The sequence below is a fragment of the Fusarium phalaenopsidis genome (assembly GCF_050370095.1).
Source record: "Fusarium phalaenopsidis strain FUZ10S chromosome Unknown contig_32302, whole genome shotgun sequence".
In the NCBI taxonomy this organism is placed as follows: Eukaryota; Fungi; Ascomycota; class Sordariomycetes; order Hypocreales; family Nectriaceae; genus Fusarium; species Fusarium phalaenopsidis.
This window is the reverse complement of record NW_028145405.1, coordinates 3279653-3294748: the sequence shown is the minus strand read 5'-3', so window position 1 is coordinate 3294748 and position 15096 is coordinate 3279653. Positions and strand designations below refer to the sequence as shown.

Sequence of the window (15096 nt, the reverse complement as noted above, 5' to 3'; positions counted from 1 at the left end):
AGTCGTTGGACGGAACAAGAGTCTGCATGAAAGAAGAAGACGAGTCATCGAAGCTATCATGGCGAGTCTTTAGTGCGTGCCAGGCTTTGCCGTCGGTGATGGGCTCGCTGGCCGTGATGCGGATGGAATCACGGCTCTTGCGTCTAGACTTGCGTTGTTGATATCTGCGGCATGGTCGGGAGAAGACCTTGCTTTTTCGCTTGAGCCACGCTTTAATAGAGCGAGGGTGGAAGATTCTGGGCTTCATGCTCTTCCCCTGAATAATGACCTTGGTCCTATGTCTCGTGACTTGGTTGGCGATGCTAGAGAAAGAGGAAGGAGCGAGGAAGAGCAAGAGCGAGGAAGTCTAGAAGCTATAAAAGCTCTTGGATCTAAAGTGAATTCCATCCAATGCCACTTCCCGTATTCACATCAATGGGAAGATTCGTCCCAGCCATAGATGTCATGACCCCTGTGAATGAGGCGTTAAACGCCGCCAACCTCGTCTTTGTTCTGTTTGAAGTTTGGGGGTTTATCGGCACTTGACCAAACGCTAGTCGACTTGCCCACGCCACGGACTCTTGGTCAGGCAAAGGCTAAGAGCATGGGGGGAAGCCTGTGCTTCATCTGTGCGCTTCTTGTTTGGTTGCTTGCGTTGCATTCCATCCTGGTTAAGCTTCCCGCGTTGCAACCGTGCATGCAACAAGTGTGCGGAGATGCAGGAACCCATGCTTGCTTCAGGCGAGAAGGATACGACAAGATACAATATTGGATGAGTGCACGAGTAATGTGAGGACTGATATGTAAATGTGCCGAGAAACTGGCAGTCGTTTTGATATTCTCAATGGCTCAACTTGAAACCAAAATGAGGCCTGCTTTGCGCCCCTGTTTGTGACTAGTAATTATAGTCCTTGCTTCCACCACTCATTCATTCATTCATTCATTCTCCTTCTCCTGCTTTTGAACCCATCGCTTAATTCCAATACCATTCAATTCCATCATGCAACCCTTTTATTGGTGAGTAGGCATGGCCACATCAGCCTTCTTAGCCACAGCATCAGCACTCTGCCACAGAGCAGTCACCGTCTTGAGCTGAGTGTAGAAGTTGATACCGGGTCGGCCGTAGAAGGTGTTGGCACCGCCACCAGCAATACTCTTCTTGTTACCGGTGAAGGAGAACATGGGCAGAGGGACAGGGATGGGCACGTTGATACCCACCTGGCCAGCCTCGATGCGCTTGCGGAAGGTCTCGCCGGTGGCGCCAGATCGGGTGAAGATGGCAGTGCCGTTGCCGTACTCGTTCTTGTTGATCAGATCAATAGCATCGTCGATGGTGTCGACGTTGAGGCACACGAGGACAGGGCCAAAGATCTCCTCCTTGTAGCAGGTCATGTCAGGGGTGACGTTGGAGATAATGGTAGGGCCGACCCAGTTTCCGTTGGGGTACTTGCTGGGCTTGAAGCCACGGCCGTCGAGGAGGATAGTGGCGCCCTCCTTCTCGGCAGAGGCAATGAGGCTCTCAATGCGCTCCTTGCTCTGAGGAGAGATGACGGGTCCGAGGTCGGCACCCTGCTCGAAGCCACCGTTGACGTTGAGCTCCCTAGCTCGCTCGGCGACCTCGCTGAGCCACTCCTTGGTCTCACCAACCATGACGAGGGTGCTCAGAGCCATGCAGCGCTGACCGGCAGCACCAAAGGCGGCGCCAACAACGCTGTTGATGAAATGGTTCTTGTTGGCATCAGGAAGGACAGCGGCGTGGTTCTTGGCACCCAGGTTGGCCTGGACACGCTTGCCGTTGGCAGAACCGCGGCTGAAGATGTACTCTCCGGCCTTGTTGCCACCAACGAAGCTGACGGCCTTGATGGCGGGCTCATCGAGGATAAAGTCGACGGTGCGGTGGGCGCCGTGAATGATGTTGACGACACCCTCGGGGAAGCCAGCCTTCTGGACAAGCTCGGCAAGGATCATGGCAGCACCAGGGTCGCGCTCAGAGGGCTTAAGAATAAGTGTGTTGCCAGTGATGGTGGCAATGGGGATACACCAAAGAGGAATCATGGCAGGGAAGTCTATATATATGTTAGCAAGAGCCCAATGGTAGTATAGGAACTAGGTACTCACTGAAGGGGCAGATAGCAGCCGTAACGCCCAGAGGCTCACGGTAGGTTCGGGTCTCCATGTCCTTGGACACCTCGAGGACCTCGCCCTTGAGCAGCTCGGGGGCGGCGATGGCGGCCTCGGCAACCTGGAGACCGCGGAGGACGTCACCCTTGGCGTCAGCAAAGGTCTTGCCCTGCTCGAGGGTGATGCTGGCGGCGAGGCGGTCCCAGTTCTCGCGGATGAGCTGGACGAAGCGGAACATGATCTGCTGGCGCGAGATGACGGTAGTGTTCTTCCACGACTCAAAGGCCTTCTCGGCGCTGGCGACGGCCGCCTTCATCTCCTCGTCGGTCATCTGGGGGACGCGGGTGACGAGGTTGTTGGTGGCCGGGTCGTGCAGCTCAATGAACTTGTCAGTCTTGGAGGAGACGAACTCATTGTTAATGAAGTATGGGGTGTCGACGGCATCGAGCTTCTCGTGTGTGGTGGGATAGCTCGTGGCGGTCGAGGCCAGGGCGGCAGTGACGGGTTGGAGCTGCTTGGCCGTGGCGTGTATCCGCCTGGCAGCGACCGACGAGGGACCGTTGGAGGTCATTCTGGAGGAGGCGAGGAGGGAGGATCGAGACGAGGCAGCCGGAGAAGAGCGGCTGGAGGCGGTCATGCCGCGGGAGATGAGGCGACGCATGATGGCGACAGGGAGGGAGGTAGGTTGTGTGTAAGTGAGGGAGCAAGAGATGGAGGGGCAAGGGGGGAGAAGAGGAATAGCAATTGGACTCTTCAATCCACGAGGAATCAACCTGCAGCTCAGATGGATCGAAAGAATGCACAAGTCATGGGTTCTCGACACCTTTTATACTGGATAGGTGCGCACCGGTAGTTGTGCCGGTGCGGAGGCGACACCGTCAATGTGGGGGGCGTACCTACCATGTGTGATAAGCTCTCTCCAGGGCTCTTTCCCCCTCCAGCTCCAAAACAACGGCTGCAGAGTGTGGGGTAATATCGAGGTTGCCGTCTGCGCCCCGATCTCTGTGCCGATGCCGCCAGTTGCCGTCTATGCCGATGGATCCCCGTCCTTGCCTCACCCGGCCTTCGTCCTCCGTCTCTTGTCCTCTCAATGGCCGAGGTTGGTACTTTCTGGAGCCGGTTGAGAACACCGAACTAGTGCGGACAGCCTCAACTCCTCCCGTCTCCCTTTGCCTGCCTAATCGGGTAATCCAACTATCTCCAACAACCTGCCTCATCAAGCTGTTCGCTTCGTCTCCACGAAGGGCAACCGCCTGACTAGAACTACAGTATCGCGAGTTAAAAAAGAAACCGTTATCGCGACAAAGACATCACATGGCCCTAGAAGGCGCCGGCGAGCCACTATATGTATAGACAAGGTTGTTCTCAAATTCTTGCCTATCTGGGTCAATAAGCTGAGACTGACTCGACTACCTCAAACTATCAACCAAGGCAGACAGAACCTGGCTAAACACCATTCAAAACGATAAAATCAAATGCCTGCGCCGTGCTTTCAAATTCCTTTCGTCATGACCCAAGCTCATCAGTAATGACAAGCGGCGGGTCAGGTATAAGTGAAGTAGCTTCAACAAGGTATCAGCAAATTGATACTGCTGTTGCTCCCTTGATGCATGTGAAATCAGGTAACTGATCAAAACTGACACTCCCTCTTACGCATTCCTATCATCTCTTTTCTGTAGCACATTTCTTTTGCTTGTTTTTAGATGTTATTGCCTTCGCAAATCAACACCTGTCCGCCAAGATCTATCAACTGTTCCTTACGACTGGCTGCGAGTGGTACGCTTGCTAGCCTCACCCTTGGCCTTCTCAGCGCCAGTGGTCGTGGCCTCAGCGGCCTTGTCCTTGACCTCCTTAGCCTTGTCCTTCGCCTTCTCAGCAGTCTTCTGGACAGCAGGAGACGAGGTGCCAAGGTTCACCAGAGCGGCGAGGAAGGCAACAGAGACAACGAAGATGGCGGCGATGCCACCGGCGACCTCAGGAACAAACTTGACAGCCTGGATGGGGTCATTGGCAGCGATGGCAAGGAAGAGGTCGAGCTTCTCCTTGACGTAGAAGACGGGATCATCAAGGAACTTGAGGTCGTTAGGAGACTTGGGGTCCTTGTCCTGCTTGGGCTTCTCAGCCTCGAACAGAGCCTTCTCGACGGGGTGCTTGAGGCCGAAGGTCTCCTCGGCGAGCTTGTTGGCGTCCTCAACAGAGTGGCCAATGTAGATGTTGTCGAAGAGAATGTCGTTCTGCATGGTCCAGATCTCGAAACCAATCTATCACCAGTTAGTTGCTGCGACATCGTAGTCACTCAAGAAAACTTACAGCTCCCATAGGCTCAAAGTTGGCAGGGGTCTTGTCCTCATAGTAGTCGGGGTTCTTGATCTTGCGGGGAGCCCAGGTTCCCTTGTAGGCAGGGTTCTCGACGTAGGGCGCAGTCCACTTGCCCTTGTAGTCGGGGTTGCGCTTCAGGGGCTTGGTCCAGGGACCGCAGCCAGAGACATCACCACACTTGGGGTTGGGGACGGTGGGGGCGATCCAGTCACCATCCTCCTCATCATCCCAGTCCTCGGGCTTCTCAGCCTCAGGGTCGGGGATGGTGATGGCCTCCTCCTCAAGCCAGTCATCAGGCTTGGTGGCATCCTCGTCAACAATCTCGTAAGGAGCCTCCTCGTCCCAGTCCTCAGGCTTCTTGGCCTCGGGGTCGGGGATGCGGGCCTGGTCAACCCAGTCATCGGGCTTGGTGTCCTTGGGGTCGTCAATCTCGGCGGGAGGGTTGACGGCGGGGAGGAAGTCCTCAAGAAGGCTGCCAGTCTTGACCTCCTCGTTGTTCTGCTTGATGACGTAGGTGTTGTTGGGGTGGACGATCAGAGTGTAGAGCTCGGTCGTCTTGACGATCTTGGCGGTGGGAGGAGAGCTGAGGTGCTTCTCCTCGTACTCGCCAGTCTTGGGGTTCTTGTGGTTGAAGATGAAGTGGACCTTGTTGGTGTGGCCGCACTTGTCAGGACCAAACATGATCACGTAAGGAGTGGTGTTGGCGAACTCCTCCTGGTGAAGAGCCTTGTTGTCTCGGAGGAGCTTCATGTAGGCACCACCGCACTCGAGGCCGTCTAAAGGACATGTTAGCACGCGGCGACCATCCAAGGCTAGGATTCACGGGTGAATCTTACTCTGGAGCTTGACCTCGTACTGAACAACGAGGGTCTTGCCCTTGTTGTCAATCTTCTTGGGGAACTTGGCCGAGATGGCATGGTGAGCAGCGGGGTTCTTGACGACAAGACCCTTATCGCCCTCCATTCCCTTGTAGACGACGGGCTCCTCGACGGACCATTCGCCGACGTAGGCCCATTCCTCACCCTCCTTGTCGGAGCCGGCCGTGTCCTTCTTCGCGTGAGAGGGCTTCCATCGCTGGTCCCAGTCGTCGGTGAACTGCTCAAGGAAGTCGGCCTTGATGGTGGTGGGCTACAGGACAGAGTGTCAGCTTCCAATTGATCGCAGCACATGCTCATGAGGGCTCTGATGGCTGTCGAGAGCTCGGGAAGCGCGTTGGTGAGGACCTACAGTGAAAGTCGGCACCTTGGGCACAGCAGCAGAAGCCTCGTCGGGCTTGGTCTCCTCAGCGTGGACGTTGCCAGCGAGGAGAGCAGCTGAGAGGGCCGCGACAGCGTTAATCTTCATGATGAAAGCGGTGACAAGGTAGCTCCGTGGAGGACGGGTAGTTCCAGACGTCACCAGTCGCGCGGCGCGTATAAAAGAGGAATTGGACGAGAGGATATGACACAATCGCAACAGAGACCACGCTCGATGAGGGGATTCCCAGCGCTCGAGGAGAGAAAAGTTTCCAAGAGGTTGGAGGAAAAGAAGCCGGGAGGGAGGTGACGAAGAGGTGGCGTCTTTACAAAGAAATGGTGGAGAGCTGTTTGGCGTTGGAGATGGAGCTTGAGGACACGTAGAAGCTCACTCAGAGCCGCCCTAAATTTCAGGGATCACACACACGGCCAGGCGCAGGGCGGGGGGTACAGTGGCCCGCTAAGCAGGAAGGTGCGGCGTGGTGCGGGTGCCGAACGTGGGCATGGGCAGGGCGGGCAGGTACCTTGCCGGCGATTCTTGGGGGCGGGGAACTTCCACCTCAGGCAATGGATGCCTCGGCGCGCGGAGGCTTAGTTTGGTTGTGAATTTCCCGTAGAAGGCTCGAGAAGATGAGGTGGCCGGGCCCATTGGTAATATCTTACAGTTTTGAAAAAGACCGGCCTATTCACCGCGCAAGTCAATTCCGAGGCTGCAGTGAATAATGGGAGAAGCCTTTTCTGGAATTCTATTGTCGTCCAAAGGAAGCTTGCCAACTAGTGAAATGCAGGACAGGCAGGACCCTTTTCTTTATGGAACCACTGCCGCCGAGCATGATTCGCTGGTGCTGTTGGACTTGTTCAACTCGCTCCCGCATTCAAAGCAAATAGTTTCATAAGCGGCTAAACTGCCTATCTGGGAATCGAGCACTTCATCATGCCGCCAGTGACATCAGTGATAAGGCAAACCGTTATCCCGCGGGATCAATCATGATGACTTGCTTTAAGTTAGTCGGTCCTAATGGAATCGAGAACTGGACGAGAACTGGAAGGGGGGCTTCGTGGCGTCAAGGGTACCAGTACATCTGCAGGCCGAGTGTCATTGAAGATGAACATGGAGATACGTCAACAGACAGCAGCTTGAGAGCTTGCAGCGAGTAAAATGAGACACATCTCGATCTGCCAAAGTTACATGAGGATTCTGACCGATATTACAAGGCCAGCCTCGCAGCCTTTTCCCTGGCAAAGTCAGCTGCAATCACTCTCCGAGGTCTTCATTTCGCTTATACACGTAGTGAGCGCCTTGTTGTCCCAATCGGTAGTCGTGGACCAATCATGTAACCGGATCCACACAAGTTACAACCTCACTGTTTCATGCACTTCGCGAGGAGGGAATCAATGATTTCAGGTGACGCAGAGCGCCAAAAAGTGGTATTGTATTCATGCCCATGTCTTGAGCTTGTATGTGAACGCAAAACGTGTCCCAAATTTGTCCATGAAAAAACGACCACCGGGAGGTCCTCCTCTCATGCTGCCAACATGTTCATGTGATATCAAACTCCATCCATCATTACCGCTCTAGCAAACCCATTACATCCTTCCAATCAACCAGACATCAAAGGGCTGTCCAATTTACAGAGCAAGGACGGCAGCGAAGAGACCCAGGAGGGAGACGCCACCGACGAGGGCGGGAGCAGCGTTGCCAGTCTCGGTAGAGGAAGCAGCAGTGCCGGAAGCAGTGCCAGTGCCAGAGGCCTCAGACTCGGAAGCGGTCTCGGAAGCATCATCGTCGGAGTCGGAGGCAGAAGCAGAGGCGGCGGCAGTGGAGTCAGCGTCGGTGCCAGTGGCAGTGGCCTTGGAGCCAGCCTTGCTGCTAGAGTCCTTGTCCTCATCATCGGAGCTGCCAGAGGCGGCGGTCTCGCGGGGAGTACCATCAACGGTCTTCCAGTAGTTGTCGGCAACACAGTCCTGGAGACAGGCAGCGTACTTCTGGGTGTCGGCCTCGGAGCCCTTGCCCTTGGGGCAGTTGGCGACGCACTCGTTGGTGGCGTTGACCTGCTTCTCGTTGGGAGAAGGGACCTGGTTGGTGATGTTAGTGGCTTGTAGGCAGCGTGTGAAACTCTGGGCAACGTACAGTGATGCAGTAAGACTGGCACTTGACATCACCAGCATCGCAGGCGTCAATGCAGTCGATCTGGGACTGCTGGGCGGGGGAGAGCGAAGCAGTGGCAGTACCCTGGGCAGAGGCCATGGCAGCGAAGGCGCCGGCAACGAGGACGGAGGTGAAACGCATCTTGATGGATTTGTTAGGGTTTGGAAATTAGAATTAGTAGTGTAAACAAGAGATAGATCTCAAGCGAGAGTTGTGAAGAAGAGTCGAGTTGTCTAACGAACGACGATTGAGTTGACAGCAAAGGTGAAGAGGAAGGGAAACTTAATGGCACGCGACGGGGTCTACGAGGTCCTTATGAAGGGCAGACCACGGCAAAGGGGCCACGGCCCCAGGCCATCAGAAATGCTCAGAGCCAGGGGAAAAAGCCCCCCCAAAGTCACAAGTCACCATCAATGTCGCCAAAGTCAACAACAGCTCAGGGTCAAAGCCGCAGCAAGCAGGGGCAGGTAGTCGCGCCAAGACTGGCCTAGTCCATCGGGGATGGAACCCATGTTCTCACATGGGGGGGAGGAGACCCATGCCGGGGCGCCAGGATTGTAGCCATTGGGTCGTCTCGGTTCAGGATTGTGGATTGCTAGGGGCCCAGCATGATTCGGCCTGATTAAGCCGCTTGCCGCGTCGGGGCGGAGCTGTCTGGGAGGGCTGCTGTTTGGTGTTCGTGCATGATGGTTTGTTGTTGTCAGTCTGCCTGTATCATATCAACTTTTTGCCCACCCAGGATGTAGGCACTCTCGTGATTCAACCACTGGCAACACGTCCGCCGTGCATTGTGGCACAGTAGCCACCAGGTCATTGAGCCCGAGTACATACAGCACAACTCTGTCCTGTCGACATGGTCTGCCGATCAACCGTGTTGGGATGTGTCAAGGTGTGTCTGGGGAAGCCCGCCGACCTCAATTTTAAATTTGCAAGCCATGATCCAGCAGACCAGCACTAATTTGCCGTCCCTGGCGGCCCTGGTCTGCGGGCTGCCATGGCCTGACCGGGGAAACGGCCACTTGAGCGTCTCGTCCCTGCAATTCCGGCTCCATGCAGATCGTGTGCAGTTTTAGTTTTTTTTTTCTTTCTTTGCCTCGCGTTGATTTTCTCTTTTGTCTCGACATGTCTTGTGCCATTGATCGATGATCGAGCAAAAGCCAGCCGTATGATATGGAAGACGTTGGGAGAGGACCCACTAATGGATGATCCTCCACTCCTCCATCCATCCATCATGAGCCAGCTTCGCCTCCTTTCTGGCTCGTGTTGCATAGGTTGCCCGGGCGAGATGGCCACCATCCGGATGGATACCCAGGCGGCCAGACCTGCTCCCTTTGTCTGGACTCGGGCTGTCTTCCACCACTGAACCCCAAGTTTCCAGCGCTGATATGACGCTCGCCCGTTGTGATGTTTCTGGGCTCGGCGTCTAGTTGCCGGTGCTAGCGTCGGATCTCTCAACGTCGATTGGACTCGAGCCTGTCTCAGGGGGTGGCAGCGAGCTAGACGGTAATAGGCCTGGGGGCGACGGTGGAGTGAAGCTGGAATCTCTCTGAGACATCCAAATTGGTCGGGCGATGCTCAAGATTCAACGTAAACAGCAGCACACACACTCGAGAGGCGCAATGCTTTCATCTGCCCAGCGCCATCATCGAGACAGAATTCGGGGGTTCTGCGCCATTCCCGGACAGAAGAAGAGTTCCAGAGCCCCCAAGACATTTATTCTGCTGGCATATGCAGGTGCTCGGCCATGACCAAAAGATGCAGTCAAGCGTCGTCAACCACGCGCCGTCACCACCCAACAAACTCTCTTGGCTGCCTCAAGTGGTCTGTCTCGTCTCGATAGCGGACAATGAATGGATACGCTTCCTGCACAGCACAAGCTTTTTCCGCGACAGCTCGCTGCTGGTGGCGCGTCTGCCGGCGCGTGTCGGAAGCTGTGTGGGTGAGTGATGGCTCTCTCTGTGCTGTGACCTGTAACGCCGTCTGGTTAGCTGACCATTGGCCTGTCTTTTTGTTGTCGCCTCGCATGAATACGAGCCTAGACCCAGGCCCGCTAGCAAATTCCCCGGCGTCCCCCGTCCCCATATCTTCTCATTAGGGGCCGAGCAGGCCTCTGTGATACCCTAGGCTGGCGCTGCGAGCTGAAAGTGATCCAGCCGATCCAGGGACGGAGGCGTGACACTGGTTGCCGTCTGTGCTGCGGACGGGTTAATGTCCACCGTTATCAAGAAAGGTTCCAGTCCAGGGTCCGAGACGCCCAGGCCTCTTCCAAGGCAGTCAGCCTTTCGCCTACCTATTGAAGATTGCTTCCCCGTTGATGACCAGTCATCACGCAAGCGAAAACCTCCCTGTCAATGGCAGTTGGCTGGCCCGCCCTGATCGAGTCACTCAGATGAGATGAGCCTTGGGGACCTGGGTTCATGCACCGAGGTGATTTCCAACGCCATCCCCGTCGGCAGCTATCAATGCGTGACAGACAGTGTCCATCCAATCCAATGTCATTGGTACCTGAGGCATCCGTTCAATCTCCTTCCGCCTTTCGACCGCTCCTCGGCTCCCCCGTTTCCGTAAAATCCACCTACCATTTCGCTTGTGTCCCGTTCCTATTCATAGCTCACCCTCGCTTTGGTTCCTTGCCACTCCAACGCAATACAACATCAAATATCAAGGCCAAGCAAGGCAGATGCCATGCAGATTACGTAGGGCGGCAACACATGAACCTGGATGCGAAAACTCTGCTCCTTGTTAGATGCATCTTAGGTAGCCTTCAAGGAGCGTATCCTTGAGCTTCTAAGGTTGCTTCTGGTTCTCCCAACGTTGCCCAGTGGCAGCCTGGGAGCGTCCAACGTTGTTGAGCCGTCGTTTCTGATTGTTAAGGTTGCTCTAGCCTGGGCAGCCATGACCTCACTTCTGGCAGGGTACGTTTTTCCCACTTCGGATTGGTTAAAAATTCTATTCTCGAGACCCACAATCTCGAAAGGACGGTGACGGGCAATGGCACGGAGCACTCAGCAGCACCTGCCCGGAAACCCGGGTCTCTTCAGCCAGTAGCAGGCCTTTTACCCAGGTCCAAGGCAGGTGCGGCGTCCGATTAAGATTGAACAAACTGCCCATTTCTCATCATTTCGGCGCCAACATCTGCTGCCATCGCATTACTCTCTGCTCGGCATCATCTCATTCTCCCTCCCGTGCATCGCAAGCCATCGTCCTGCCGCTACCGCTACCGTCAGGGCTCCGTATTCCGCCTCAGCCGCTCCGATTGAGATCGGAGAAACGCCCCGGACCAACCTCCAGACCCGGCCAATCTTGGGCCTTTCCGGCACGCCTGGGTTCCGGCGTTTCAAGACGCAATGCCCGAGTTCTACGACGAGGCGGCGGAGCAGCAGCGTCCGACTGGTGATGCCCTCATCACTTCTGAGGACCCCAACCACCCGGCCAACTTGATTCCTTCGCTGTGCGCCAAGTTCTGGACCCTCGGCTGGGTCACGGGAACCGGAGGAGGATGCTCTATTCGAGATGAGTATGTTTTCAGCCCAGCAATCTAAATTACCCCGCGACCCCGCCTTAATCTCGTCTCGAGCAAGAGTTTGTTCAGCTGCAATTGACTCGGACTACTTGCGAATCATGTGTTGGTTGCTCTTCTCGAGTGAGGAAAGATGCTCTGTTTCAGCTGGGTTATCGAAATGGCTTTCTCGAGCCTTGTTGAAGCTCAATTCCTAACAGGAATTGCCTCATTTGTGAATGATGCTCACAGTAATGTCTTAGTGACCTAGTCTACATTGCCCCTTCGGGCGTCCAGAAGGAGCTCATGAAGAACACCGACATCTATGTCATGGCCATCTCTGAGCAGGACCCCAACCATAACAAGTTGAAGCAGCGCACGTACCTGCGCTCACCCCCCTGCTACAAGCCCTCTCAGTGCACTCCTCTGTTCCTCGCGGCCTTTACCCGCCGGGGTGCTGGCTGCTGCATCCATACTCACTCTCAGTGGGCTGTACTTGTCACTCTATTGCTCGAAGCCCAGGGCCCTGGAAAGGACCGTGTCTTTGAGATCAACAACATCGAGCAGATCAAGGGCTTTGGACGTGGAATGACCAAGACTGGTAACCTGGGTTATCATGATACCCTTCGTATTCCCGTGATTGAGAACACTCCTCATGAGGAAGACTTGACCGAGTACCTCGAGGAGGCCATGGATAAGTACCCCGATACATATGCAGTTCTCGTCCGACGTCACGGTGTCTATGTATGGGGTGACAATGTGCACAAGGCCAAGACCCAGTGTGAGAGGTGAGTTCGCAATTCCCGTTCTAGGTCGTCTATTGAATAGATCGGATGACTAACATTGACCAAGTCTCGACTACCTTTTCCAGCTGGCAGTTGAGATGAAGAAGCTCGGTCTTCCATGGATCAGCGATGTCCCCCAGATCGCTCCCCAGCGGACCTGATTTTGAATCACACGGCGTTTCAACCGCTAAATGCAACCATATACGCCCCTTTCAACGAGGGTCGGTCTCTCGCTTTGTCTCAAATGCAGGTTCTTGTTGAATCTCGATTCTCATCATGGCTGCGATGCTGCTCCCGTCGCACCTCCAGTTACATCTCTAGTTGCACCTCCAGCAATCTCGCCGACCCCGCCACTCTGCGTGCCCACAAAGACTCGGGGCCGCTTTGAACTACCAAATAGGCGATGGTTCAGGTCGAAGGGGAGCTCCAAGGTTATAGGCTTGACGGGCTTCTTGGGGCCAGTGGACGATTTCTCGTCTGGTCCGGCGGGAAGGCAAAAACACATGATGGCGACGGGGGTACGATTCGAGTCGTTTCGTCCAGAGTGGTTCAAAAGGAGTAAAGGGTCATGAAGTGGAGTTTTCGATCTTTATAGAAATTTGGATGTTGGTATATCACTCCAGTAGAGGTCAGGGGGCGTTGAATAGAAAAAAAATGTTTTATACGCAACGTCGCCGAGGACTGTCCTTTAAAGAGCAATGAACCAATATGCCCAGTGGAGTCCTATCCTTGATGTGCGAGTTAGCATCACTCTTTCATGCCAAGGCATTCAGCCATAATCAGGCTACAATTGTTTTCGTATCCAATCCAAGGTTCCATGCAGAAGGATCCCCTCAGCCTCAGACGCCCCGTGAACGGGGCCAGCAGGCAACAGCTCCAGGAGTATCGTCATCGTGCCATCTCACAGCATGAGTCAGGCAACTGACCAGAGATACTGCTCAAATACGAAATATTATACCAGAATAGCTTCGCTGATAAGAATGCTAGACTTGATGCGACTTGAGTCGTTCTCTGCAGTAGCCAAAGAGCCATGATACTGTTGCGGGCTCCCGGGTATAAATGAATGAATGGTAAACCATCCAAAAGGTCTTTGATTGTATTAGCAAAGAGCGAATATTATTAAACCTAGAGCTCATCTCTAGGCCGTTCTTGGTCTACAACCTGGGGCTCTTCCCACATTCTCTTCTTGGTATTCCGGGCACTGTCAGCATCTCCCTCTTCTGTGATATTGTCCTGCTCATTCGCTTCCTCGATAACGTTCAGGATCTTATCCACCTCCTCCAGCACCTCCGCCTCCTTCTGAGTGCCCACCTGGACAGTGGGCAGATCCTCCGCGGGCAGACCCTCCACGGGGACCCCCTGACTTACATCTCCGACCTCTTCCACCTTGACGGCGCCGGAGCCCGCGCGCATCACCGCGCCGCCGGCCGTGGTTCCCACTCCGAACAATACTCGGAGGGGCAGCCACACGAGCCACCACAGCGGCCCGTACAGTATCCTCCGGAAGAACAACCAGCAAAACGTCGTGAGGAGCATGTAGACGGCCGTCTGCAAGTACCACGTGTCGGACTTTTGTGACTGCACCAGCGTCCCTAGCAGACTCCGTGAGTTGGCCAGCATCGTATCTAGCGAGCTGTACGACTCGTTGAGCTCCTTCAGCGCCGCCGAAGACTCAGTAAGTGTCTGATGCGCAAACTCGCTACGCGCCAACTCCGCCTGGATAATGTCGTGCGTGCGCCGCAGGGCGTTGGTCACGTTGGCGCTCGCCCCGACCGCCTCCCGGTCCTCCCCTGAGAGACTGGACGACTGGTGCTGTTGGACCGCATGGTGTTGGCGCGCAGGGCGGACAGCGGCCGAGGGTTTTTCGTCGTCTGGGTGTAAGGAGCCGGCTTCTGAAGTGGGTTGCGAGAATGAAGTAACCATGAGCTCGCGCTCAAGCCTTTGCGCCTGCAAGAGGCTCTGCTTTGCGGATAGTCGTGCCTTGCGGAAGGATAGACGGCAGCTGTAGATTGTCAGTCAGCGATATCCAAGACTCTCACCCATCATGAGCCATACCTCGCAAGCTCCTTTCCAATCATCTCCACCCCTTCCCTCAACCTTGCCCTATCATGTTCCGCCGCGCGAACAAATTCCACCTCTTCATGTAGGATCTCATACTCCTCCTCTCCATCCCGCAGAGTGCCTGTGATCTCGGTGCTGAGCTCCCCGCTGACGCTGTTCTCCTCGTCGGTGGCCAGGGGCACAGAGCCAGGCTGGAACTTGAGGGTCGCAAGCCGGTCGATGAGCTCCTTGAGCTGGGTTGTGGTCTCCTGCAGAGCCGTTAGGCGCTCCTGCAGGCCCTCGAATGACATGTTGAGCTTTTTGAAAGGAATAGTTTCGCTAGTGGAGAAGAGTAAACGTCCGTGGTGGGCAAAAGTTGTTAATTCAGTCTCATGTCGAAACGTGGTCCCCCAGAATCATGACGTTGCAGTTGTCGAGTCGGCCCCACCAAGGCTATATGCATCTACCGGGGTCACATTCTCAACACCGAAATTTCAGCATCACGAAGCAGCCAGTTGAGCAACCTCTTTAAGTGACGTTCGATCCCCCCAAGTCCCCTCAATTACACGCGCGCCGCGTCCCCACGTCGTCGAGATGATTACCAAATTCATGACCGAGGTCACGGCCAAGTTCAACCCGTTCTCGGCTTGCGCAAAGCCCGCCCGTCTGTTCCTGACGTTTATGCCTCCGACTGCCCGAGCGAACGGCACAACCATCACCACGACTATCCTGCCCCGAGATTCGAAAGAGCCCAGCTCGCTACGTGTCAAGTTCAGTGCGTCACCCATATAGACCGCTCAGGGGCGATCAATTGCTAATCCAACGCAGAGGATGGCAAGGAGCTTGACTTCAACTGTCAAAAGATCAACATTAAGGGATTGGTCGAGGAGGTAGACCGTCACTCTCGTCAGCTGCAGAAGACGGCCGATTTGACAGATTAAATATCAACTACAATGTACCACCAATTAT

The 15096-nt window shown here is 55.0% G+C and overlaps 6 protein-coding genes across 6 annotated transcripts; 2 read left to right on the top strand and 4 right to left on the bottom strand.

Moving 5' to 3' along the window:
• Positions 1 to 990: 990 nt before the first annotated feature.
• LRP88_08381 (Aldehyde/histidinol dehydrogenase) lies at positions 991 to 2671 on the bottom strand (the record flags this gene model as incomplete). The annotated part of the gene is made up of 2 exons (XM_083244889.1): positions 991 to 2045; positions 2098 to 2671. 2 exons carry the CDS (start codon positions 2669 to 2671, stop codon positions 991 to 993), a joined length of 1629 nt encoding a protein of 542 aa, XP_083099383.1.
• A 1186-nt stretch (positions 2672 to 3857) lies between these two features.
• LRP88_08380 (calnexin) lies at positions 3858 to 5763 on the bottom strand (the record flags this gene model as incomplete). The annotated part of the gene is made up of 4 exons (XM_083244888.1): positions 3858 to 4361; positions 4414 to 5195; positions 5256 to 5547; positions 5647 to 5763. 4 exons carry the CDS (start codon positions 5761 to 5763, stop codon positions 3858 to 3860), a joined length of 1695 nt encoding a protein of 564 aa, XP_083099382.1.
• Positions 5764 to 7283: 1520 nt separating this feature from the next.
• LRP88_08379 (uncharacterized protein) lies at positions 7284 to 7944 on the bottom strand (the record flags this gene model as incomplete). The annotated part of the gene is made up of 2 exons (XM_083244887.1): positions 7284 to 7730; positions 7786 to 7944. 2 exons carry the CDS (start codon positions 7942 to 7944, stop codon positions 7284 to 7286), a joined length of 606 nt encoding a protein of 201 aa, XP_083099381.1.
• A 3206-nt stretch (positions 7945 to 11150) lies between these two features.
• LRP88_08378 (methylthioribulose 1-phosphate dehydratase MDE1) lies at positions 11151 to 12248 on the top strand (the record flags this gene model as incomplete). Its single annotated transcript, XM_083244886.1, has 3 exons — positions 11151 to 11320; positions 11566 to 12090; positions 12155 to 12248. 3 exons carry the CDS (start codon positions 11151 to 11153, stop codon positions 12246 to 12248), a joined length of 789 nt encoding a protein of 262 aa, XP_083099380.1.
• Positions 12249 to 13212: 964 nt separating this feature from the next.
• LRP88_08377 (uncharacterized protein) lies at positions 13213 to 14438 on the bottom strand (the record flags this gene model as incomplete). The annotated part of the gene is made up of 2 exons (XM_083244885.1): positions 13213 to 14089; positions 14143 to 14438. 2 exons carry the CDS (start codon positions 14436 to 14438, stop codon positions 13213 to 13215), a joined length of 1173 nt encoding a protein of 390 aa, XP_083099379.1.
• Positions 14439 to 14721: 283 nt separating this feature from the next.
• Positions 14722 to 15068, top strand: LRP88_08376 (mitochondrial 54S ribosomal protein mL53; the record flags this gene model as incomplete). The annotated part of the gene is made up of 2 exons (XM_083244884.1): positions 14722 to 14902; positions 14956 to 15068. The coding sequence occupies 2 exons, from the start codon at positions 14722 to 14724 to the stop codon at positions 15066 to 15068; spliced, it is 294 nt and encodes a 97-aa protein (XP_083099378.1).
• Between the last annotated feature and the right edge of the window lie 28 nt (positions 15069 to 15096).